We start from the raw sequence: 25,328 nt of genomic DNA on the forward strand, positions 1-25,328 counted from the left end.
TGGGAACAAAATGTGAGTGAAGAAAACAAAGGGCAGAGAGCAGAAAATCAGTTTACACCACAAAGAGAGTCAATACTGTGAGTGAAGAATCATTTATTGGTCTTTGAAGAAGCATTTTCTTACACGGGTGCTCCACCTGTCACAGCTGGCCTTCGGTTTTACCTCTTTGTTACACTGCGGGGTGAGATCCATGGATTTTTCATTCCCTCACTTTAAAGACTATTATCACCATGCAAATCTAAATGGTATCAGGTCAGAGCTGAGACTGATATTGACAGGAGATTCAATAGTCTAGTGCCCGGAAGCTCTTGGTCAAAGAGCAGAATGCAATACAAGTAAAAACAGGACCATTTTGAATGTGTTTGTTTACATGAAGATTTGATGGTGAGGACAGTGAAGCATTATTTAATTATGATTGAGGCAAACATGGCAAATGATGAAGGAATCATCGGAAATCAAAACTTTCCTCTGGTCCGGTTTATTTGGCAGGCTGCTGAGGTGACTAGAAGAACGTCCTGCACAACAAGAGAGAGAAGGTGAAGGTGTCATTCAGTCAGAACAGTTATTTATTTAATTTATTTATGACAGCAGACCGTCCATACGACCGAGTTATGTATGCATCAACAAAATATTCTTTATGGCATGCTTGCTTCAGTCACAGCACATTCAACACAACACACAGGAGCTTTGTAACATGCGATGTTTGGGTTTGAAGTGGAGCCCAGGATTGACAGACAAGCATTAAAAATGTACTGACAGAATTCAAAGACGAAAACCAAAGCAACTTTGAGGCAACTTTGAATTTCAAGATGGCAACATCAAAAAGAATTACAATCTGGTGACTGGTCTGGTCTGGTCTGGCCTGGCCTGGCCTGCAGTTTGAAATCTCTGTCACTCAGAGCAAATCAAACCCTGGGACCACAAGGGTGGCGAGTGAAGCACAGTAGGAGTCTGTTTGCTACCGTGTCACCCGCTGTCACCCGGTGTCACTTGCTACGACGTCCACATCCGAACATGTAACAGTCCCTTGCAACAACATCAATCAGGACAACTGCTGAAGGCTGGCAGGACTCTAAGCTGCAGTTATGAGCGTCCATGACCTGATGACGCCTGGCAATACCACAGAGGCCATGCATCTACATATTTGTTATAAATGGCTCACTGTGTCAGGATTTGGAAGATGGATGTCAGGGCGGACCGCTGTTCACGCCATTTGCAAAGGTCTTCACTCAAAGGGCAGAGCTGTGTCATGATAAGGAACACACTGCAGCGATGTTAGATAATTGCTGTGACATTTCTCAAAAAAAAAAAAAAAAAAAAAAAGCAGCTCTGCTTATTCACTTTCTACAAGCACTTTGTTATTGAAATGGCTTTGCGCTCCATGCTGGAAAAGATATTATCAATCCAGTTAATGTGCCAATTCACAGGCTCAATTCCAAAAAAAAAAAAAAAGGTGAGGGATTGCAAAATTCTTTGTTTGTTGGTCATTTCTGATTGACAGAGAGACTGTCACATGTGCCCGTGTAATAGCAAATGACAAATGGCACCAAAATAAATAAATTAAATAAAATAAGCCACAGCAAACATTCCCCTTTTAGACGTGCGATGAAGAAGGGAAAACTGTGACGTTACCGGGGAGTGAGAGCGAGGGCTAGAGCTCGAGCAGGTAGCCGTGTCTGTACACTGACGCACTGCCTTCAAACACCTTTCTGTTCACAGTGGGACTGACTGATGCTGAGCTAGGGCTGGACACACACACACACACACACACACATACAAAACACATACAAAATCATACATACTAATTATACTGCAGATGACTCAACCGGCGCCACCGTTTCATTAAACTACCACCTTGCTCTGTATTAATTATGACATACAGTACGGGCTCCAGTATTGTGCGTTTTTCCAAAGTACAAGAGATGTAATACACATGTTTTGACTGAAATACTACAAATAAACACGCGTACTTACACCTCATCTTCATAGTCTTTTGGAGGGGACACTGCTATCACAAGATCGATCCAGTCCTGAGGATAAAATGAACAGTCTTCAACCTCTTTCACAGCAGCTTTATATAATTCAGCTTTTAACTGAGCTAATATTTAATTTAAAGTCAAGCAGCTTGTTTTTGTGATGATGTCAAGACAGCAAGTCAGAGTGCACAAGAGAATACAAATGAAGCATAATCAATCAGTCAAGGGTGATGTGGCTTAGGCATAATGAATACAGCGCCTGTAATTTAGCTGCCACTCTCAGCCTTAATTACACGTTTTAATAACAGATGTATGGCTTTCACTCTGGCCTGAATCATACCCCTCCACTGTTCCAGGCTCGGGCCAGAGAGTTTTGTCCCTCAGACAATGAAGCGTCGATTAGGATCTTCCCATTCACAGCCATGACCTCGTCCCCGGGTACAATGCCACCTGCAACCACACAAATTACGTTTTAATTGCTTTTCACAGCTGAAAGATTTATTTAATGGCACTTGGTGGCACAAAAACACAGCGGGCAGTGGCTGCAGCTGCAGAGAGAAGCATGATGCACGGTGGTGAATCTCCCCATCAACAGAAGACATACACAAATAATAGCTGTAATAACATACGTACACAGACATGCACATACACTGCCACATCCACTAACTTTCTGCTCGCAAAAGCTTTTAGCGACCAAAGACCCTGAGGTAATACTTTGATTAGAGGCATTACTAGTAAAAGCACATACTTAGCATAGAGAAATACAGTGCGCATCAAACAGCAGAGATTTTACATGCAGTCACAAACAACAACAGCTCAATTTTGCACTTGCATCAGCAGAGACATCAAGGCAACCTAAATTTTAATTGAGAGGGGCTTGAAATACAAAACTGACTTAGCACCGGCCCTTTTATGCTCACATAAAAAACTTACGGCTTGATAAACACAAGAAATACCAGGATACAAACAAGAGGGATGCACTCAAAACAGACATAAAACTGATACACTTATGTTCATAAAACCTGGTGGATAAACTACGCTGTAAATATTAGTACTGCATGTAGTTGAATTCCTTTGAAATTTAATAAGACCAAAAAAAAGGCAGACATGAGCAGATGCACCATCATTTGAGCTCGATTATAGTCATAAACAACTATTTCAAGATGTGATGAATGCAAATCCTCATCAGCGGAAACACATTCCGTGTACTGCTTATCTGTTTCCGTATCATGCAATTCAAAGCTGAAAATGATCAATCAATAAATTAACAACCAACCGTGTTTGTCTGCAGCTCCCCCCTCGTACACGGAAGACACCACCAGCTTTCCCAAAGGAGAGTCGACGCCCCCCTCCAGAGCCAGGTCGAGTTTTCCAGCCTCAAGAATGAAAAAAAAAAAAAGTCATTATTAGAGTCCCACATTTCATATTGTGCACTAGAAAAAAACCTCTCTGATCAATCACCGCTGACAGATAAAGAATACCTTTTCTCTGGGGGAAAGTGAGCTCAGTGATATTTCTTTCTTGTGAAAAGACTGAGAGGTATGTGAAGTGAATGCAGTCATTACCTTTTTGATTCTCAATAGCCTCACTTCTCGCCCAGCAATCTGCTCAGTGGAGAACTATTACAACAAAAAAAAAAGAAAAAGAAAGTGAAAAGAGAAGACTGTGAGAAGTGAGACAAAGGATGAAAAATTAGCACCACAGTTGAACATGAGACAATGAATGTTGAGAGCACTTATAGCTACGGTTGTTCATTCTGATGTTAATGCCAGCTTTTTTAATGTTAATACAAATGTGTAACAATAAAAGAGCATGTTTGGAAGCAGCCTGACCATAAACCATCATTTTAGATATTTACCATTATGCCAACTTTTTTAATGTTAATATTATATATATAGTATATCACACCATAATATAACATGTATGGAATGAGGTATGGAAACTTTTCTTTGTTTTATGTTGAGGGAACACAGGGCTGTTTTCAGTTTGAAAAAATTACAGAGGGAACTTTTTTTTTTTTTTCAGGGAAGCCTTGGAACATGGGATTGGAAACTAGGCTAATCTGACAATCTTAACTCCTCATTTCCAATCAGCATCAGCCAAGACCTGGTGAACCTGGTGGTTCAATGCATTTGTTGCCCAGGGATACAATACCATCGAGTGTGGATCAAAGTCGTCCACGTATTTCTGAAATCCCTGAAAGAGAATCGACATACAGACACGTCGATGAGTGGGTCAATACATCATTAAGGAATTAACACACAGGATGTAAAGAAATGTAATGAAGATAGCCAGCACTCAGAAAATGGTGGTGTTACAGTAAATCATGTTGTGTTGGGCCTCTAGATAGAAATTTGGGCTCGGCAGCTGGATTTCCTTTGACAACCGGTTTTACGGTAAAGCTTCACTAACCTCACTGAATAAAAATGGAATCCGTGTGGACATAATCACAATTATAAACTGGGACGGCATGGTGACCTTTAAACAGTCACATCATAATTTAATATTTCTTAATGACAACACTGACTCACAGGAACACAGGCAAGGAAGAGCATCCCTAATTTTCAAACAAGTGCGACAGCTATTTAATCCGAGAGGAAGCAGGGAGAGCGGCCATGAGGCTTTTAAAGAGCGCAGAGCCCATTTTTCCAGCGAGTGCATGACTCACGCTCATTTTTCTCCCAGACTCCCTTCAGAATAAACACGCATTGATCTCCCTAACAGTGCATTTCATTCCTCATTCGCATGCTGACACTTTCCAGTTGAAATGAGCAACCCATTTACGCTCGGAAATGTTTTGTTATTTGTTGTGGCTTGAGACAGAAGTCAGAATGCATTTATTGGACCCAAGTGCTGTGGTGCAATGTGGCATTTCCGAACAGACGCTGATCTTAATGAGACGGATGGAGGCAAGACGTAGAAGTGAAGTACACCTCTGAGAGCAGAGCAGCATAGCAACACAAAGTCTCCAACAAGCCTTGATAAGACAGTTCTTGACAACCTAACACTGCAGATCAAAAGAAAACAAGCAGCACTCTGTAGGTTCACACTGTTGTCGGCTCGAAATCAATAAAACTGCAGTAATTTATACCGGAACTCGAGGCACTGAGGCATCCAAAGAAAGTGGACAGGTTGAAAAATTCAGCCACCATGTGATGTGTGTGCATGTGGAGGGAGGATGTAGAGGGAGAAAGGCAGATGAAAGCACTCGAGAGTAAATTATAGAGAAGCAGAGGTGGTGATAGCTATGGATTACTTGTCTCTTGTTGTTAGATTTAAAAGACGTGTTGTAAGGCACCATCCGCTTCAGCATCTCTGGAGGCTACAACACACCAGATTAACATCCGTCAGTGAACATGTAACAACAATAACAACAACAAACATGACCCCAGGACCATCAGTTATATCACCACATTCTCCTACACACTTAAAAAAATCACAGACTTCAATTTTCAACGTGATGTGGGGGCTTATGTGACCGTGCTACTTTAAGCATGAAGATTACTCCTTCCAAATAAGGCTTAACAGAGATTAAATTCAAGTCACGATTCCACTTAAGAGGTTTTTGTTTTGTTTTGTTTTGGTTTGTTTTGTTTTTTGGGAATTTTTAAATCCGTCTGAAGTTGGAAAACCACAGTTTGAGGCGATGATCCCATTAAATGCTTTGGGCCAAAAATGTGTATGAATTAAACATAGATGTGCAAAAGCATAATACTATCTTTTTTCTTCTGAAATGTGAAATTAAAAAAATCAAATAACAGCACCACAAAAGATAATTTGATTCATTTCAAAGCATTTCTTATAAATGTGGACCGTTGTAAAAGCAATTCCTTTGATTTATTTCTTTTAGCAGATCATTGCAATGCAGTTATTATCAATGAATCTTTACCCCCTAATTAGAATACATATAATAATAAGTGAAGTGTGGTGTCTACAACAACATAAGAATGTGTAATTACATGTGTATTATGACTGATAAACAATACCCTGACATTATTTTTAGGATTTTGGCCCAGGGTTAATACTTTAAAAAATGTATACAGTATATGCCATATTGCCTGACACATGGCACAACCCTCCTAAACCTTTTCCGTCTGCAATGTCTTTTCTTTATCAATTCCACTTATGAGATTCATAAACATCTAGAAGAATCTTTGCGAGTGAAGTCAGCAGCCTGGAGGCTTATGACCAGCAGGTCACCGGCTCAGATGCTAACACTGGCTAGGGAAAAGTGAGCTTGAGGGGGGGAGTGAGGGAGTAGCCGCCTCCTCTCCCTCTCCGACTAATGTCAATTTGCCCTTGAGCAAGGCATTAGAGCTCTGACTGCTCCGGTGGAGTCAATCGGTAACCCAGTAAAGTTTGTGCTGGCAGCTCCAAGGTGTGCGTGTACACTGTGTGTCTGTATTAACGTAGAGGGCAGCTGGAAAACATCAAACCTGCTCAGTCTTCAGTTTTCCCCCTGGATAAATAAAGCCTGAAAACATATAATCTCCCCAATTTAATCAGCGGTTGCATTTGACAGGGAGGAGAAATGGCTCCCCTGTGTGATCTAATAACCACACACACACCGCCTGTCTGTGAAACAGCTGGAGCAGCCAGGGCCATCCATCGCCGCTCTGCAGACTCACTCCTGACTCACTGGGGCTCATTAAAGAGGCAGGGATTCGTTCTTAAACCAGACGATGGCATGCTGTGTGAAATGTCTTCGCACTTACAATGCACTACAAACTTGACGAAAAGTTTGCTGTAGGGAGGAGGTGGACGCAGTGGAGTTTGTTTCTTACCAGGCCTTCAGAGCGGAGGGCAGGTCTGTGCAGCTCTGGCCGGTGGGCTTGGGACTGGGGCAGCATGACGGGCTTCGACATTATGGGGGCCATCTGGCGCCGCTGGTTGGGGGGACTAGGGGCTAGTTGCTGTTGGGGAAAGGTCACATTCCCCCATGCAACAGCAGATGATCGTAGTAAATAACGCACAAGCATCATCACCCCACAACAAAATACCAAGACAGTCAGAGTATGGTGAGAACTGACTGAGCTATTTCTTAAGAACAACTGCACACACGGATTCATACAGGGGTGTTTGCGCAACTTCAAATATTACTCGTACAGTGACTTACCAAGGGACTGCTTGAAACAGATATTCGACTGGCATGGGAAGTATTTCTCATAACCTGACACACCGGGAAATAAAAATGAACCTTTTCAGCGCCCAGGCAGTTACAAAGTACTGCAGCAATATCTTTGCAACACATACACAAAATCACATTTGCTCAGGAATAACAGCACCCGTGAGATTTTGAATGCATCCTGTGCACAGCCAACAGGACTACTACTGAATATTACTTGTGAGGTCCGCACATATAAATAATCAAAAAGGCTTGGCTCTTCTTGCTTTCATCAGCATGCAACATTATTGAATAAAAAAAAGCCACATCCCAGCTCACTGCAAACCACACACCATGCAATATAACAAATCACAGGGCTTCTACCAAACTGCATTAACCACTAACTACATCTCTGCATGCATTTCCAATCTTGTAGGAGAAAATTGTAAATTGATGACCGCACCATTCAGTCACACTAGAGCAGCGTATTGCGCTCCCTCCATGTATTAAACATTACATTTCCTGATACATGGAAAATTACATGCATTCGAATAAATCTACAGCATCGACAATACATAAACTTGTCAAGCGTCTTCCGTGTTTCTGTAAAACTGCTGATGCGACCTTTCTTTGTGGACTAAAAAAAAAAAGCAGATAGTGTAATCCGTAACTAAGGGAAAAGACAAGCAGGCAAAACTCAGTCCAGCCCAAAATCGTAAATCACACACAGGACAGTCTAACCTTGGGACTGGACGGGTAGGACATCTCACTGGTGTTGGAGGAGTAAATCCCCCCCCTTGGGAGATACCCGCCTGCCTCCCACTCACTCTTGTGCTCCGGAGGACTGGGAGGGTGCTGGAGGTGGTGATGAGGTTGGCGGTACCCACGGAGGGTGCCCACCCTCTCCTCAGGGTGCTGCTGAGGCGGGGGCGGAGGGGGAGGAGGCGGCGGGGGAGGAGGAGGAGGCGGTGGAGGATGAGGCCGGGGAGCGGGCTGAGGAGAGGAGGGCGGCCAGGACGAGTGAGAGGGCGGTGGATAGTGGGAGGACGGGGGAGGAGGGGCTTGGGGATGCGGCTGAGGTCGGCGTCCCTTGGAGGTCAAGGTGGACGTGGCGGAGGGAGGCCTCTTAGCCCCCGGTGGAGAAGGAGCACGGCGCTGTGCGGCGGGCCGAGGGGGAGGAGGGGAGTAGTTGGGGATAGTGGGGTTCAACTTGGGTGAGGGTGGAGGGAGCGGCAGCGGGGGAGGAGGCTGGGTGGTGCTGGGCTGGGTGGGGGCGAGTCTCTTCAGAGGGCCCCGGAGACTCTGATCCACCTCATCCAGATTAATGTCGTCCAGGTCGGTGGTGGCCAGATGGAGGCCGCCGGGGAAACGCTTCACCTTGGGCTCAGAGGCAGGGGACCGCGGTGGGGACAGCTTAAAGCCACAGCAACATGAGAAACCAATTTTCAGGTAATTCATTTTAGGTAACTTTTCTATTAAACTATCTGTCAATAAATCAAAAAAATCACTTTTTTATTATCTAGTGATCTGATGTCCTGGAAAACAGCTTATCTTTAGTGGCTACTTCATCACTTAACAGCAGCAACATCACAGCTCCAACTAATAAAACCATCACAGCGTTTTGACTCTTCTCTGCTTGCCCCCCCGACTTTCAAAATGAAATGAGTTTCATTTTTGGATTTTCTGAAAGTTTCATTTACCTTTCCTCAGCCACCATGGCTACGTCCTGATGGCGGATATATAGTCCAACCAAATTTTGTGCAGAAAATCTCTGAACTTTTGCACAGCCCTTTTTTGTGTCATCATCGTGTTTCAAGACACTATCAAAGTGCAAAGTCATTCTTACTTTAAAGGAAATTACTGAGCCTAGAATGCTTTTACATCACATTTCTGCTACCGTTTGGCTGCTTTATGTTTTGCTATTCCGTAGCCACCGAGCCAAAAGTGAAGTTGCATCACAATGAGAGATTCTCAACACAGCTAAAATGGTGTTTAACAGGGAAGAAATAGCTGTCACATTTCAATGTCAAACCCTGAAAATGAAAGAGCAAAGACTTCTTTCTAGCTTCACTGATTTGCAGTGATGTTGAACAAACATACAGGAAGAAATCCTGCACAGAAGACGGAGACTTTGCTTCTTTCTCCAATTAAGCTCCACTGTAGCTGAGTACATATCAAAATTACACCCCAAAACAACAGAATGGCACCAGAAATGCAATTTAAAAAACCTTCAATGACTGTTTTAAAAAGTGGTAATGAGTTTAGGGCTGGAATTTTCCTTTTAAAGGACAACATTAACGCCCTTTTGAAAACTGTTGTAGGCCTGCAGCTGCTCTACATGAAGCCGGTGCTAATTAAATGCAATCAGAGCACTATTCATCCACACACAACTCCCTATTTGTAGTGGCTAAAATTGCAAATGGCAGACTTTCAGGTGGCCAGTGCACAAAACATCACACGGAAACATGACACATGACTGAAAATGGGTTTTAGCAGTGGAGGAGGTTTCTCTCTGTACCTCCGGGGATTCGTTCTCCACACAGGAGATCTGCTCCAACCGAGTCTGACAAAGACGCTCCACCCAGTGCTGCACTTTCGCCGACTCCTCCAGGTCCTCTCTTTCCGTTTCGGAGACCTGACACAGAGGCACAGCCACGCGGGGTCAGAGGTCACGGCGGGTGGCACACACAGGGATTCAGACATTCACACACTGACACTCAAGCTCTCCTAAAAATATAAAGATCAAATGGTTGATCTCGCTTTGACATTTTCTCCAATATGACACCAAACATCGTTACACTTCAGTATTAATTCCTGTAAAACCTGTCTGTCGTACCTCCTGAACCAGCCGACTGATTTTCAGCTGCTTCTCGCGTTCGTACATCTCTTCTTTCTCTTTGGCGAGTTTCAGCTCAAACTCCATCTCCTTCTTGTTTTTCCTCTGCTCCTGGAGTGTGTCTGTGTTGGAGACTTTCCTCTTTTTCTTCTTCTTCTCTCCTTTCTGAGGTACCACCAGTTGCATCATCAAATCATTAGAAAACCCAGGGTACAGACTAATGAAGCACTCCAAGCCACTCAACACGACATGCAGGGACAGTCACACCCTGAAGGCTCGTAAGGCCGCACATTTTCCTAAATAACGCCTGGAAAAAAATGCTCTCCACTGAAATGTGTAACACTGCAACAACGACAAAAGAACCAGCAAAGACACACAGAAAAGTTATTTCAAACTTCTCATTGTAGCTGCAATCACACCACACCCAACCCAGGCAGAGGAAAATACCTTGCGAAGTGTCGGCAGCTTTCCTTCGTACCGATAAAACCAGCCAAATGCTACAGAGGAAGGTGTAAACAGGTCACGTTCACAACTACGTTTTGGCATAGTCCAAGCATTGTGTCCATTTTGGAAACATCAGACTAAAGAGCCACAACACAACACTCCAAGAGGAAATACAAAGGAACAGCTTGAGCCAGCTCTATTCAAGCCAACTTTTAAGTGATGCAAACAAAGCATCCCACCAGTCAATGGCAGTTTCTTTTTTATTTCATCATTTTCATGAGAATAAAGCAACAGAATAAAGGCTAACGGACGGCAGTGATGCAGAAAAACCATCCTGCGGTGCTGAGATTTCGGTTGTCAAAGGAAATCCAGCGTGTTGAGCGCGTGATGTTTTACACGGACGGCATCTGCGTGATAATGAACCACGAGGCCTCGCTGGACTCACTTCTCTCCCCTGCTCTTCCTCCTCATCGTCCTCTGGGAAAAAGCTGGCTCCGCTGGCTTTGAGGAGAGGAGGCGAAGTGACAGCACGGCACACAGGCGTGAAAGAGAAAGAGAGAGAACCCATGCAGAGAAGAGAGGAAGGAAACAAGGTGAAACACAGGCAGAAAGAATAAAGGACACCGCGAGAGTATAAATCAGCTGCCACGCTGTCGGACAGGTCTATCTTTTAGCATTCACTGCACTTAATCTATATTAAACAGACTATGTGCTACACACAGTGTGGAGCTAGGCGATGTATCGATCTAAATCATGAAATGAGACTAGATGTTGTCATGGATTTTGGATATGGCCTAAGTGCTGTCTTTCCTGGTTTTAACAGCTGCAGTCCAGCAAACGGAGGCAACTGTCTGAACTCATTAGACTCTTCCATCTGTTCTATTATTTGACTCCACCTGCTTGATCATGTCCACATCACTAATGAATGTTTATCAAAAATCTCTTGTGTATAAATATCAAGAGATGCCTCTAATATCAATGTCGAGATATTTGGTAAAGGATGTTGTGATATTTGGTTTTCTATCTCTTCTGTCTGTTTATACAAATAGATAGATGGATAGATGGGTTTTGGCACTTAGCATTTACAAGGCAGTGGTATCAGAAGGAGGAGAGGTCACACAGTTGCTCTACGTTAAACAGAGTGGCCAGGCACTTCAGTAAGAAAAATAAACCTTGTCCTTACGAGAGCTTTTGGGCTTGGGGGACGGAGTGGATTTTCTCTCTGGCGGGGCAGGAGACGGGCTCTTTGGGGTTTGAGGGCTCTTAGGCCGGTCTCTGACTCCCCAGTCTTCCTCCCACTCTCTATTGTGCTTCCTCTCCGCGGCCTCAATCCTACAGAGAGAGAGAGAGAAAGAGAGAGAAAGAGAGAGAAAATGTTTGTGTAGCTCAACCAGAGCCGTTTTCTACTCGTCAGGACTATGCAGTATTTGTACGTCTTATATCTTCTGCATACAGTAAGTGCTGGAGATAAATGTGCTTTTAATGTCAACAATGGGGACAAACAATAGGATGAAAAAAAAAACAGACTTCTCCATCTCCTTTCGGTAGCGCTCCTCCTCCTCAGCAGTTTTCTGAGAGATTTCCATCTTTCTCCTGTTAAAAACATGAGCAAACACACAGGCCTCAATACAGAAGCCACAAGTCTGTGCACACTACATAATACACCACATTCCTATAAATATGTATGACACAAATCCAGTACATGCCTGTTCTGTTCTACACATGATATACAGCCACATCATTCATCCCTGGATAGTGCTGGCAGCAAAGAGCTTAGAAAACTATTTCAAATGACAACTAGCGGAGAAAAATGTGCCAAGGTTCATGCGATGTGAACATAAATGTGCCTAAATTGCAATTCTGACTAGAAAGCAACACGTGCTGCAGTCTCAGTGGTGACTGTTAGATGAAAAATAGCTGCTGCTCCTGTTCACTGTCTCTGAGCCATTTATTCATGAGGCGTGAGCTCAGATAATAATTTATGTCAAACATTAGCTTCAGTAATGTCTTGTTATATTACTCCTTTGACCTGATCTTTGCTCGTTCTCTTTGAAGTGGACAGGAGAGTTCAGGGAGTGTGTCCAGCGAGTCAGAGGCGCTCTGGCACTGACTGAGACATAACATGAGAGTTTGAGACAACATCAAAAATAAGAGTTTCAACACCTCGGCTAGCAGGAGTCGAAGTGACAGACTTGATTTTGGTCGTCTCCCAGCTGATAATTTGACTTGGCACTGCACTGTGCACACAGTATGAGAGCAACAACTTCATCTATCCACTGAACTCGCTCAATAGATGTTTTAAAAGAAATGTGGTTATTATCATCCTTGGTGTCTGAAAAGGGACGCGGCTTCAAATCATTGTCATTTCAAGACTATGTGCATTCACCAAGTAATTTTCTACAAGTGGAGAGTCATAAGCACGGGCTGTCACTGTCTAACTTCAGGCCTTTTCTTCGGCCAGACATTTCGATCATGACGTCTCCATTTATTCTGATCCCTATGTGGTGCTACAATGTCTTTTCAATCTGCCCCAGGCTAATTGAAGTGACAATCCAGCCACTGAAACACAAACGTCAAACCGCCGTGGACTGTCTCGTCTTGTACCTGTCCATCACTCTGTTGTTACGCAGCACTGACAGGGTTCATTTTGTGAGGAGGACATACAAGTTTCCTGCGTTCACTCACTGCCTCTCCTTCTCCTGCTGCTCTTTGATGATTTTGTTGGTCTCCAGTGCCACCTTCTTCTGGTGCATCAGCTCCTGTCTGTCCAGCTCCCGGCGAGCCTCCACGGCCAGACGCTCCTCATCTGTCATGAACAGCTCACTGCCCTGAGGGACCACAGCCGGACAGGGGGCTCAGTCTGAGGCACTTTGTATATCATTTGTATGAGCAATCTGTGCAATCAGTAAATAATCTGTAGTATACAGCATCTTTTTACACTCCAGCATCAGCATATTACATGCTAACATGATGCCAACATGATGCATCTTGAGGCAACAGATTAATTTTACTAGAATTTAATTCACTAGAAAGTGATACACAATATATAAAAATATATAAAAATGTGAATGATTGTTTCAAAATGCTTTTCATATGAATGTCAATTAAAGGCAAAATTCAAAATGGGGATCTGCAGCCTAACTGGGGTCCAGAACATGAAAAAAGTGTGAAAATCCCTGGTGTAAGGTATACATAATTAGTTTTGCTTGCACAAATTGGGCATGGATCTCAGAGATTTATGGATACAGCAGAATAAAAAACTTGGTAGCAAGAGGAATAAGTGGTGTTCAGTAAATAAATACATTTTCCTGCAGTATTGCTGTTACTGTCATTTTGTCACTACAAACAGCTGCTGCCTCATTTGAAACGACCTCAGTGTCAACAACCCATAATGGTCCATGTATGTGGCAACAGGCAGACACACACACACACACATAAACACACATACACACACGTACACATGCCCACACACATGCAGCCGAGCATCCTGGGAAACAGTAAATAAGATCAGATTGCTCGTCTGAACAGACGCCGTCACCGAGGCTCCAGGCGAGCAACCTGATGAACGACTTGACTGATGAGGAACTCCATTCCAGCAGACAGCCAGACAGCGGTGCAGTCTGGGTAACATGATGTCTCACAGAGCTGTGGAGGAACGCTACAGCAACGGAATGAGACTGAATGTTTCGCTTTGAAGTCCTTAATGGACGACCTCTGAAGGGTTTTCCTGTCTGGTGAAATAAATATCCCCCCTTAAGCTTCAACGTAAATAAACAAAATTTATTGGCATGCTGCATAAATACCATGTACATATACTTCATCTGCATGTTGGATGTTTACTTTATATTACTTATATTATTAATTATATTACTTTATATGCATGACAAAAGTGACGATATAGTCAAGATATTTTATGCATGTCTCTCTCTTTTGATATGCTAAAATGTCAGCACTACAAATTGAGAAGTTAGTAAAGGAATACTCCAACATTTTGGGCAGTTAGTATTTGCTATATTGTTATTTATCCACATATTGCTCCAGTATAATGTGTGTGTGTGGTGTGTAGACCAGTTATATGAAGTAAGAGAATCTCAGGTCCACATTGTTGCATGTTATTTTGGTTCATATTTAATTCCCAAATTTGTCAACACAAGTTTTGCCACACAGTCCGCTATCACAGCATGACTGATTACAAACATGTTGCCATCCAAGTCAACTTATTCAGTATTGTTAAATCTCCCTCAGCACCCGTGGGTCCATTAACACAAACGCATGCTGTGCAGAAAAGCTTTCCTCCATCCAACAGAGCCTCATTTTAAATCCTAGCCACGATCCCTGAGGTTTCTAAAGATACCAAATCTGCTACACTGATTTACATGGAAATGTGTGTGAAATATCTGAATTTTCCCAATTGATGTAACGGTTCAGATGTACAAAAAATGGCTTCTTCTGTGAGAATATCTCATTCAGTTTAAGATTCATTTAATGCGTTGGAATGAGCGGATACAAAAGACGTATGTGACACTGGCATAAGCTGCTTAAAGGTAAAGGTAAATTTAAGCAGCAGATATGTTGTTCTGTAGATTGTTTCTTCCCTATTCACAACATAAGTGTCAAATCAAGGCAACTGCATAAGAGAGGCCGGTATAGATAACCATATATGTTGAGTAGCACCAGTGCAATATAAACATACAGCCTGAGAGTGTACTTACAGCCCCTGTCAGAACAGTAATGGTGAGACTTCTGCTGCTCTTCAGGACTCTCACAGCCTGTCGACAGAATGTGAAGACAGAAAAATTCATATGGGGCATACTGATAAGATATTAAATTGAAAACAGTAATAGCAGCAGTCTCTTAGGAAGACCCCTGTAGGCATATTGGAGCAACACAGAACGACACTGAATGGTGTATTTCTATTTTGTGATGTTTTATTAAACTCTAAATAGCACTGTAATAAAATAACAAATAATATTTTAATTTGAGCATTGTTTACTCCATCAGCCACTTTGGCGGATGCAGAACTGTGCACGGTTGGGTAATTTTCTTTGCTAAGACCCAGTTTGGCTGGTAAAATGCTAATCTGACTGCTGTCCTGCTGCTCAGTGAGCGCAGCACAGACACTGCCAGGGTTTCAAACCAGCCATTCTGTGCCTGTTCTGTTCTTCCATCCTGAGCACATTTTCAGCATGAGCGGTGCGTGAGATGGTAAAGTCGGTGGGTAAATTTGCGGATCCGCCAGCCATTGTGGCGTGTAGACAAACACATGCAAGTTAATTTCCCAGGGAGGTAAAAGTCACCTCTTTGTGGTCCACATTGGTGAAATCCACCTTGTTCACCTCCACAATCTGGTCTCCCACCTGCACATACGACAGACATTAGATGTGATTCACACTAAGGAGGGTATGACAAGTTCATAGAGCCACTAAATATAAGCCAAGTAATTTTGATTAATCACCTCGAGTCCAACTTCAGCAGAGAGGGAGCCTGGCTTGACGTTGCTGATGTAGATGCCGGGTTTCTGGGTCGGACCGCTGGAGATGCTGATGCCCATTCCCTTGGTGCCGACCAGGCTGAGGAAGACCTTCTTCTCCTTGATCTCCTTCCCTCCGAAGGATGCAAGGCCTGCCACGCTGCTCTTTTTCTCCTGACAGAAAGAAAGAAAGAAAGAAAGAAAGAAAGAAAGAATATTGTAATAATATTGCTTTAAATGTTGCAGATTCAGTCACTTGTTAGTCATTAAGCCTCCTGTTAACTCTTTGAAACCCAGGAACCCGCTTTCATTTCACCACTTAGACAAAATTCTTTCCAAATTTCTTTCCATTTAACAATTTTAATTTTGGTTTTAATTTTGCCATTTGCCATTGCCCTTTTCCATGTTTTTGAAACAAATAGACTGAATTTGCTTGGGTTTCAAAGGGTTAACATGACACTGCTTTTGAAATGACCAAAACAACTTAATACAACAAATGCTTAATGCACTTAAAACATTTTTTAAAAACCCGTCTCTCACCCCTGACTCGGACACAAACTGATCCACAAACTGCCACTTGAGCGGTTCATCTGAAGAGCTGCAGACAAAGAGAACAACACCACCTCAGTGCATCGTCACAACTTCAAGCTTACCGAAGACACACACAGCCAACAGAGCTACACTCCACACAGCCGACAGCAAAGAAACAGGTAAATGATCCTACCTCTTCACTGGAATCATCCCCACGTCTGCAAAGACAAAAAACACAGAGACATGTCGCATGAAATTACATAAACAAAGCCATTCATGTGGAATATTTAGCTTAATGTACATAAATCATGTTACTGTGTTTGAGGTGAGAGCCAGGCCGATATGTTGATGTTGGCCTATCAAAGATACATTAGTATGAGCGTATGTTTTTGTTTTTTGTACAGAAGATAATGCAGAAAAAGATCCTTTGGGTAATTCATCAATGAATTTTTGATTGTTTGTCCCTTTTGCTTACTTCAAGTGTAACTGACAGATTTAAATATATAGTTCTATTTGTGTTTTTGATTTATTGTTATTCATAATTGTTCAGTTCCCGGTGAAGTTTATTTAATATCTGCACTGATGTCATTTTGGACAGTAATTGTCTCCATTTCATATCTTTGTCACAAGTGTTTGATAACCACATTTTATGAATCACTACAAAAAAATGTGTGTTTATGTATACATCGGCTGATGTATCGCTAACAGATTTTTTTTACTCCCAAATATTGCCTGTATTGGCCCATAAATCCAGCTCTTGTTGACGTACGCCTGACTTTGAGGGACACAGTCTTCTTCGTCTTGATGAGACTGATGACTTCCTCGTGGATGCAGGAGGAGATGGAGTATCCATTGATACGCACAATCTCGTCGCCAACCTGTAAATCAACAGAGGGAAATCTGCAAAAGAGGCTACAAACCGTGCATGAAACGCTCAGGATCGACTTATCGAACCAGGCGGCCGCTGCATTGATTGATTGCTGCCCCACTAACTTACATTCCTGTCAGCTGAACACAGCGGCCACGATATGCTCTCCATTTACATTTTGACACTGTAAGTGCTTGGATGACGTTTTTATGCAGAGGGAGTTGACAATGAGTTAAATATCAGAATAAGCTGAAACGCCTACATCTTCAAAACTGCAAGCAGGATTGGGTTGTAATGAAAAAACTGCATTGCCATTATTTGGTTTCAATTCAGAAAGTCTGTATTCTCATTACAGATGACTACTGGGAAATCCTTTACAATGAGATCTAAGCAAAAAACTCAGACATCTGGTCTTTATAAAATAATGTTATTAAAGATATCCCTCAGGCTGAAACTGGACCATCACTGGCAGATGAAACTCTTGAAGAATTTGAAAAAAACATTCAGTAGCTCATTAGTCCATCGAGTGGATGGGGCATTAAACCAGTGACACAGAAGAAAATATTTGTCTTTTCTTTTGCAGCATTGCATCTCGAATATGGCAAAGTAACTTTAAATACAATACTGAGTGAGTAATGGAATATACTTTTAATGTAACCAAGCCAATGAGAAATACATGCATGCAGCCAACAGGAACAGTAGAAGAAAGACACTTTATCAAGTTTCCTAGTTCCAGTTTCTGTTCACCTAAGCTGTCATTATGAAGCCTTTTGTAAGTGTAAAGACGGCGGAGACGACTGAGACAGACTCAGCTCGGTCCGTGTCCAAGCGGCTCTAATGTGGATATTAACTTTGTGTTTCATGGCAGGAGAGCTTCCCTGAGGTCGACGTCCTCGGGCTGAAACTGGACCAGCACTGACAGACGTGAAAGGGCTCTGACAGTTTCAAAAACATGGGCCTTCACCCCATCTAGTGGATTACAGCATCATCACCATCATCTGACCTGCATGGCCACAGAGAGTCAGTAATGTGGTCTGACTGTGGGGAACTTGTGCAATCAGGAAATTACTGTACAAATGAATTAATGTAAAAATAATTTGTAAATAACTTACAATTGATGTAATGGACCGCAAATTATGACAGTTATAACAGGGTTCCCACTCTCCATTAAATGTAAAATTCCTTTTTCAATGGTTTTCAATGACTGAAATAAATTTCCAGGACCTATATAAATGTAAAACAAGATTTTTTTAATTAATTTATTTATTTTTTGCTAATCAAAATTCAGATTGAGATCTTATTGCTGTATCATTCTGTTTCATTCAGTAGGGGGAGAGAACATCATGTGAACACAATGGAAAATAAATGCACTAAGTGAATTTCTAATCTTTTTTTTTCTGTTAAATGAGGCTGACAAAATTCCCTTATTCCTATATCCCAGTATATTTATTAAACCCCTGAATTTCCCTGTTGGAAACTGACTTTTCAAAGTTCCAGAAATTCCATGATCCATGGGAATCCTGTTATCATAAATATCTTGGAGAGAAATACAACCACTACTACTTCAGATAATAATTTTATGTATATCTTCCTTTATAAGGCACTTATCTAAAAGCAGTATTTACAATGTGCTTTATCAAAAGGTGTGGGAAAACAGAAACATAAATGACGTAAAAACCAGGGAACACACCACTAATAACTTCTCTCAGACAGGCGTACCTGGAGCCCGACGTTCCCGGCCTGACCGTCTTTGACAATCTGTGATATAAAGAGTCCGCAGCCGAACTCCAACCCGCCTCGGACACTCAGACCCAACCCGTCGGGGTGTGTTCGGTCCAGGCGCACCTCTTTCAGTTTCCTGTAGGAATACACAGCGTTGGGCCAGCAGGATGTGTGATGTAGTTAGGAATGTGAAATGGAAAAGGAAAAGGACTAAACATATCCAGAATGGTGCAGACGTCCGTACTCACCGGGACCTCTTGGGGGTGAGGAGGTCGTACTCCACCTGGTGTTTGAGCGGGATCAGGGGGCGGATGGCATCGAACAGGGGCAAGCGCTTTGGGTCGTTGATGACCAGCTTCAGGTCCCCAACCAGCACTGGCAGATCCATCGACCTGAGAGGCAGAGAGGGAGCAAATCACAAGCCTCTCAGAAAATTCACGCTAATCTGAACCGAATACAAATGAAACACTGCATAAGAAAATGATCAAGAGCTGGTCCAGCCACAAGCAGGATTAGACAAATGTATTAGTTCACCAAAATATCAGGACAATACTGATGCATTATTAAATACCGAATATCAGTCAATCAGTGTCATCCAGCTCTGGTATGATGTTTCACCATCAAACCATCAGACCAATGCTACATTAAAACTGTGTAATTCCCAGGATGAAACTGAAGTTCCTTTGCACATTTTATTCTTTGTAAATTGGGTTAATGCTTCATTTAATGTATCCCATAGTTTCCCCAACCAGTGAATAGATGCATTGAAAAGTGTTAGTGTCTCTTAATCAAAATGCTGTTCAGATGTTCTTCCACCCAGACAAGGATACAATCATCTGACATGATTATCATCATCATACACTTCATTTTCATGAGAAATCTACATTTTAGTGCATTGTGGTAATTCTGTTTTAAGATATTACGAGGCCAATGTTGAATTGTTTTGAGTGAGATTGTCACCTGATTTATCATATATTTTGAACAATTTAATGTTGCAATGTGTCATTATCCAAATCATATCATGCCCTATAGGTGACTTCAGTCTAACAATTAGGGCTGCACCATATATATCGGCACGTCATTGGCTGATAAAGGCTTTAAAAGGAAATATCAGTATCAGTTCAAAGTGAAAAAATCTGCTGATATGACAGGCTGAAAAGATGACACTTAAAGCATTGTACAGTACTTTATGTCAGCATCTGCCAGTGGGCCTTCACAATAGGAGCAGGCATAATAATGTGGTAATTTCACTACAGGAGAGGCTTGATATTCTCTGTAACTAGCTGGAAAAAAAAAAAAAAAGTATGTGCATTCATCAGTATCACTATTGACAATCGGTCACCAGAGTTCAGATATCAGACAGATACTGTGCATCCCTACTAAAAATATCGGTATCAGCCCTCAAAAAATGATATCGATCAAACTCCAGCCACGAGATCATTAAAGTCGTCACCCTAATCTTCCTTTATTCTAAATATAGGTATGACAAGTGTGTGACTGTTACAACAATGCAGACGGAAAATAGAAACCAATACTCTTTCATTTATAATGCCAAGCAGGCAAAAGGCAAATAGCAGGGCAATTAAAGCAGAACCTGTAGGGCCACTGTATAAAATCTGTCCACCTGGCCTCCTCCGTAAATTATTAACAGGTGCCATTTTCAGTCCTGCTTGGAGGATGAGCATCAAAAGGGCTTTTGTGCATAACTGGCCAGGCTTGTCAGGGCACGGTGGAAACTGATCACAGGCTTAAGCGTCGGGCCTGCAGGACTCCATGGCTCCATACAAAGACTAATGGAAATCTAGACCTGTGGCCCCTGCTCTCCCTCCCCTCGGCCTCTCGGACCGGGCTGTCATCAGAAACCTTTTTAAAGCATTAAAGCTGAGCGTGAGAAGATGCAGAGGGTTTCTGAAATTCACAGTGAAAATGCTGAGCTACTGAGGGATTAATAAAAGCCGAAAACGGGTTCTGGAAGGCAAGAAAGGCCAAGGGACGGTCAGGGAACGCTGGGAAAAGGGAGCATTCAGCATCACCATCAGTGTTGACAAGAAGATGAATATGCAAATGAACCAATGCATTTCAGCACACAGCCTTAGTCACTCTGTTTGACTTAAGTGTTTTTGTTTTACAGATTATGCTTTTATATGAAATGCTGTTGCTGTTCCTGATGAAATGCATTGATTTCACTGTTAAATGCTCAGCTCTGCGAGCGTCAGTGGAATTTCTTCTTTCCCAAAGTCAATAAAAAGCTACCCTGAAATCACAGCGTCTATTAAGCCTCTAGGCAATCTCTTTAGCGAGAATCGATATTCACATAGGGATCCATTAATGCAAAAACAAGGGAGAGACATATCAAGCTCATTCACCATGTCCACACACACACACACACACACACACACACACACACACACTACATCCAGCGCGAACATGACTAGATGGTAGATAGATAGATACTCACTGGTGATACATGCGGAGGACATCGTAGAGGTAATCCTTCTCTGCTTCATTGTCCAGCAGCAGCTCCACCTGCAAGAGAAGACAAAAATCTAGTCCCATCGTTCCTGAGATTCACTGCAGACACAGACACACACACACACATACACACAGCACAACAACATGCTGTGCATCTCTGCTGTGGTACTGTCAGCAGCACAGGGGGTGAGTGTGTGTGTATGTGTGTGTGTGTGTGTGTGTGTGTGCGTGCGTGCGTGTGTGTGTATGGAATCATACAAACCTGATTTCGGCTGAACTGCTGCAGAAAGATTTTTAGGAAACGCTTCGGCCAGTCAATGATGTAACACATTTCAGCTCTTGAAACGCGTCCTGCACCTCACTAAACACACCAGCTCCGTCCAGATTGTCTTTTTTTTTTTTTTACCAAATTGACTGGTTGAATTCTTCCAACAGGCCCTGGAGCAACACTCTCATCACTGTGCTGTTAACACAAGCAGCCACAGGCGGACCGGGCTGTGATGAGGCTCGTCAGCCTAAACTGGGTGATCTGGGCTGCCCTTCCCTGCCAGCGTGCTGGGAGTGAATGGGAGCACGAGTGCAGGAGAGGCTGGAGCAGAGAGGTCAGCAGTGTCGTCTTACATCTCCGAGGGACAAACATTCACACCCATGGCACGATTTAACTGAACAGCCATGTGATATTAGAGGCTTTTTCAATCAGTTTCCCTCCTGAGTGCCTCAGAATGAATGAATGAGTGAATGATATTTTACTGTGTTGTGCTTATATTTGACTGTATGACTTTAAGCACCCAAATCAGGACCAGAGTGCAGTGTGTACATCACCAAACAGCAGAAATAACAGGAAAAAGACACAACTAAAGCATCTTCACCTCAACATTTATCAGACCATTACTAAGAAGGGCAGTGGCTCCCAAACATTTTTCAATAGTGCACCTCCTTTTAAATATTTTTCAGCCAAAACAGTGCAAAAACAAAAAACAATGGTAGAAAAAAAGCCCATATAAAGAGGTCTAACGCAGCTCCATCAGTGTCTCAAACAACAACCTGATACTGAGGAGATTTTGTCAGCTCTGTTTTTGCTGCTTTTTCTCTTCTTTCTCCTTGTTTTCAGCTGTATCGCTGCTACGTTTCAACCACAAGTCCAAAATTTTCTTGATTTTTGTCTTTTGGCCTCCTGGTCATAGTGAACAAACGTCCTCATTCCACGACCACGGCAGCAGATTTAAAGCACAAAGTTAAAATTAAATAAACAAACTTCATCTTGCCTTCTTTGCCAGGCTTTTGACATCAAGTAAGCAGACGACTTTAATACATCAGAGTTAAAGAACCATCGCAGTTTTTGCTCATCTGAACACCAGAATATGTCAGGATTGTGCTGAGCGATTTCATGGTGTAGCAACTCTTGTAGGTCATGATAACGTGTACAGTGCAAAAGAAAATGGGACTCACTTTCACACGCTCAGGAATATTTTGGAATCGGCAGAGGAAGAATACCAGCTCTCGTTTGTGCAGATTTCATTACATTTCTGAGCAGCATGCACACAAAAGGTGTTAATAAATCTTATAAACATGCACGCTAAGAGTCCTAAAATGCATGTAGAGAACAAATTTTCATGATGGAATTAACAATGTGTCTACAGGTATGAGAGAATTCAGTAGAAGGTTTTTTTAAGACACTGAAACTCTTTTTCTGGCACAAATAAGCATTGCAAATTAGTACAAAGACATGCAGTTTATATTTGGTCCAGCACAGAGGTTTTAGGTGGGGACATGGCTGGTTATTTACTAGATTATTATTACGTTTAATTAGAAACAGTTTCCTTTAGCTTAGATGGCATGTTAATATTGTAACAGATTGAAGCTATGTGTCGGCACCCTAAAATGACACAGGACTATCTATTTATTTATCATAAGAGGATATATTCAGAGGATCATGATATTATTGTTGGTTAGTTTTGACGTGTGTTCATTCTTCTGTGTTTGAATAGACCAAATCTAACCACTTTTTTCAACAGGATTTGGGACTGGAAGGTACAAGGATTTTCTTGGATTTCTCTCAAAGGAAAGTATGACCGCTGAGTATAAAGTGGGTTGTGTTGATCTAAAGTAGACATTTCTACAACAGGTAAGTATGTCAGGGCAATATCAGGCAGGCATTTGGTTCAGCTGGAGGCTTTTTTATATATATATTTTAAAACATCCAAAAATGCTGACTCCAATGCAGAAGAATGTGACTCAATTTGACAAAAAGAAACAGAGGAATAAATGATATTACTTAAAATGTTAACGGACTTCACAAACTCACATTTCAGAATATTTAGGAGTTTTGATGCTTCATACTTTAAAAAATGACTTTTTAAGACATTTTAAGGACAAATTGGATTAAGGCACATGCAAATCACTTCCGCCTCCCGGTAGCAACAGTAAATGTAGGACCTCGGTGTGTTGAGAGGGTGCTGCATGGGTGTGTATTGCTTAGTGTTTATGGGTGTCATAAATTTCTCTGGCTCTGATCAATGGGGTGAAGTACAAGCAGACTTTGGCACCATAAACTGACAAGGCAAGTAGTCCTCCGGAAAGTTCATTGGTCAGTCAGGTTCCTGTTTTATACATCGGATTAGAGGCAGAAATTGTTTGGGAGGATCCGTGCATACATACTAAAACCCTATGTGTATCCCTCCTGCATATATAGCCTATGACAGGGGGTGGGAAGTTCAATACTTAAAAAAAAAACATCTTTTAATTTACATGCTGTCATAAGGTAGGCTATGCTATGACAATGACCCCAATAAAAACAAAGGCCTCATGGGCTGTTTTGTCCCCTCTGCCTCTAATTGCTCCAGCAAATTGTCCCATTCATTCCGCTCAGCTGCTCATCTCTGACACTGAATTATCTAATGTTACGCTGGCCTTTGCACACAGCCTGCAGTCTGGAGGAGCCCGGCTGCACAGCACAGCACGCAGATGGCTGTGTCATATCCCTGCATGCTCTGGGGCTGAAAACGCCCTCAACATATCATGTTTCCAGCCTCTGTCATCTTTTACTCACAGTCAACTCAACAAGACAAACACAACATAATCTAATTTGTAGGCTACTCTCCCCATGGATCCCCTTTCCATTCATCCAAATAACATAATAAATGAACTACTAATATTCATCATGTGATAAGATAGCTTTTCAGTTGAAGACAGCTTATAATAAACCACACCTTATTCCTGTTATGGTCTATAAGGAAATAGTGAGACACATAGCATGTGTTTATTATTTTGCTTTGACAACCAACAAATTGAGCCTATGTGAGCTGCTACTGTAACAATAAAGTAGAACTAACAGTTTTAATATTATTAGTATGATACTAATAGTATGATACTATTAGGGGATTTGTTTGTGGTACTCAATAGAATAGTAAGTGGTATTTTTTAACTACTATGATGCTGTAATGCTGTTTTATAAGGCGCATTTTGACCAACAGTGGCTCGATATTTTCAACTTCATCCTTTGACAAAATGATCATTGGTTGAGTTGAGTTTTTTGGTTGAGTTGTTTGTTTGTTTGTTTTTAGGCAGCACAGGCCAAGCTGCTCTCTCTCTCTCTGCCTGCGCAACATCCCAGGACGGGACACCTGACCTGACCTGACAGGTAAAAGGAAACAATTCAATAATTCACTCGACCATCGAGAAGAAGAAGTATATAACTCACCTTGTGCCTAAATTCCCGGGCAACTTTACGCTCCATGGCTGACAAACAGACAATTTGAAATCATCGACGTGAGATCCTGGTCGGTGAAGTTCAGCAGGACCAGTCGGCGGCACCGGTGTCAAGCTAGCCGGAGTCAAAACACATTCTTCCGGTTATTATTTTCAAAATACAACCGTGAGTAAAGAAAATATATAACTACGTTTCT

General features: G+C 42.2%; 1 protein-coding gene across 1 annotated transcript; it reads right to left on the minus strand.

The window, feature by feature from the left end:
- Positions 1–73: 73 nt before the first annotated feature.
- Positions 74–25,246, minus strand: ush1c (Usher syndrome 1C). The gene is made up of 20 exons (XM_030053077.1): positions 25,124–25,246; positions 21,410–21,477; positions 19,200–19,343; positions 18,949–19,087; positions 17,131–17,239; positions 16,555–16,579; positions 16,371–16,428; positions 15,816–16,004; positions 15,658–15,717; positions 15,073–15,129; positions 13,046–13,188; positions 11,888–11,953; positions 11,544–11,692; positions 10,806–10,861; positions 4,131–4,172; positions 3,542–3,595; positions 3,253–3,352; positions 2,317–2,426; positions 1,975–2,030; positions 74–515 (listed from the first exon to the last, which is right to left on the minus strand). The coding sequence occupies exons 1-20, from the start codon at positions 25,157–25,159 to the stop codon at positions 503–505; spliced, it is 1,674 nt and encodes a 557-aa protein (XP_029908937.1). The 5' UTR covers positions 25,160–25,246; the 3' UTR covers positions 74–502.
- Between the last annotated feature and the right edge of the window lie 82 nt (positions 25,247–25,328).

Source organism: Myripristis murdjan, chromosome 6 (genome assembly GCF_902150065.1).
Source record: "Myripristis murdjan chromosome 6, fMyrMur1.1, whole genome shotgun sequence".
Lineage (NCBI taxonomy): Eukaryota > Metazoa > Chordata > Actinopteri > Holocentriformes > Holocentridae > Myripristis > Myripristis murdjan.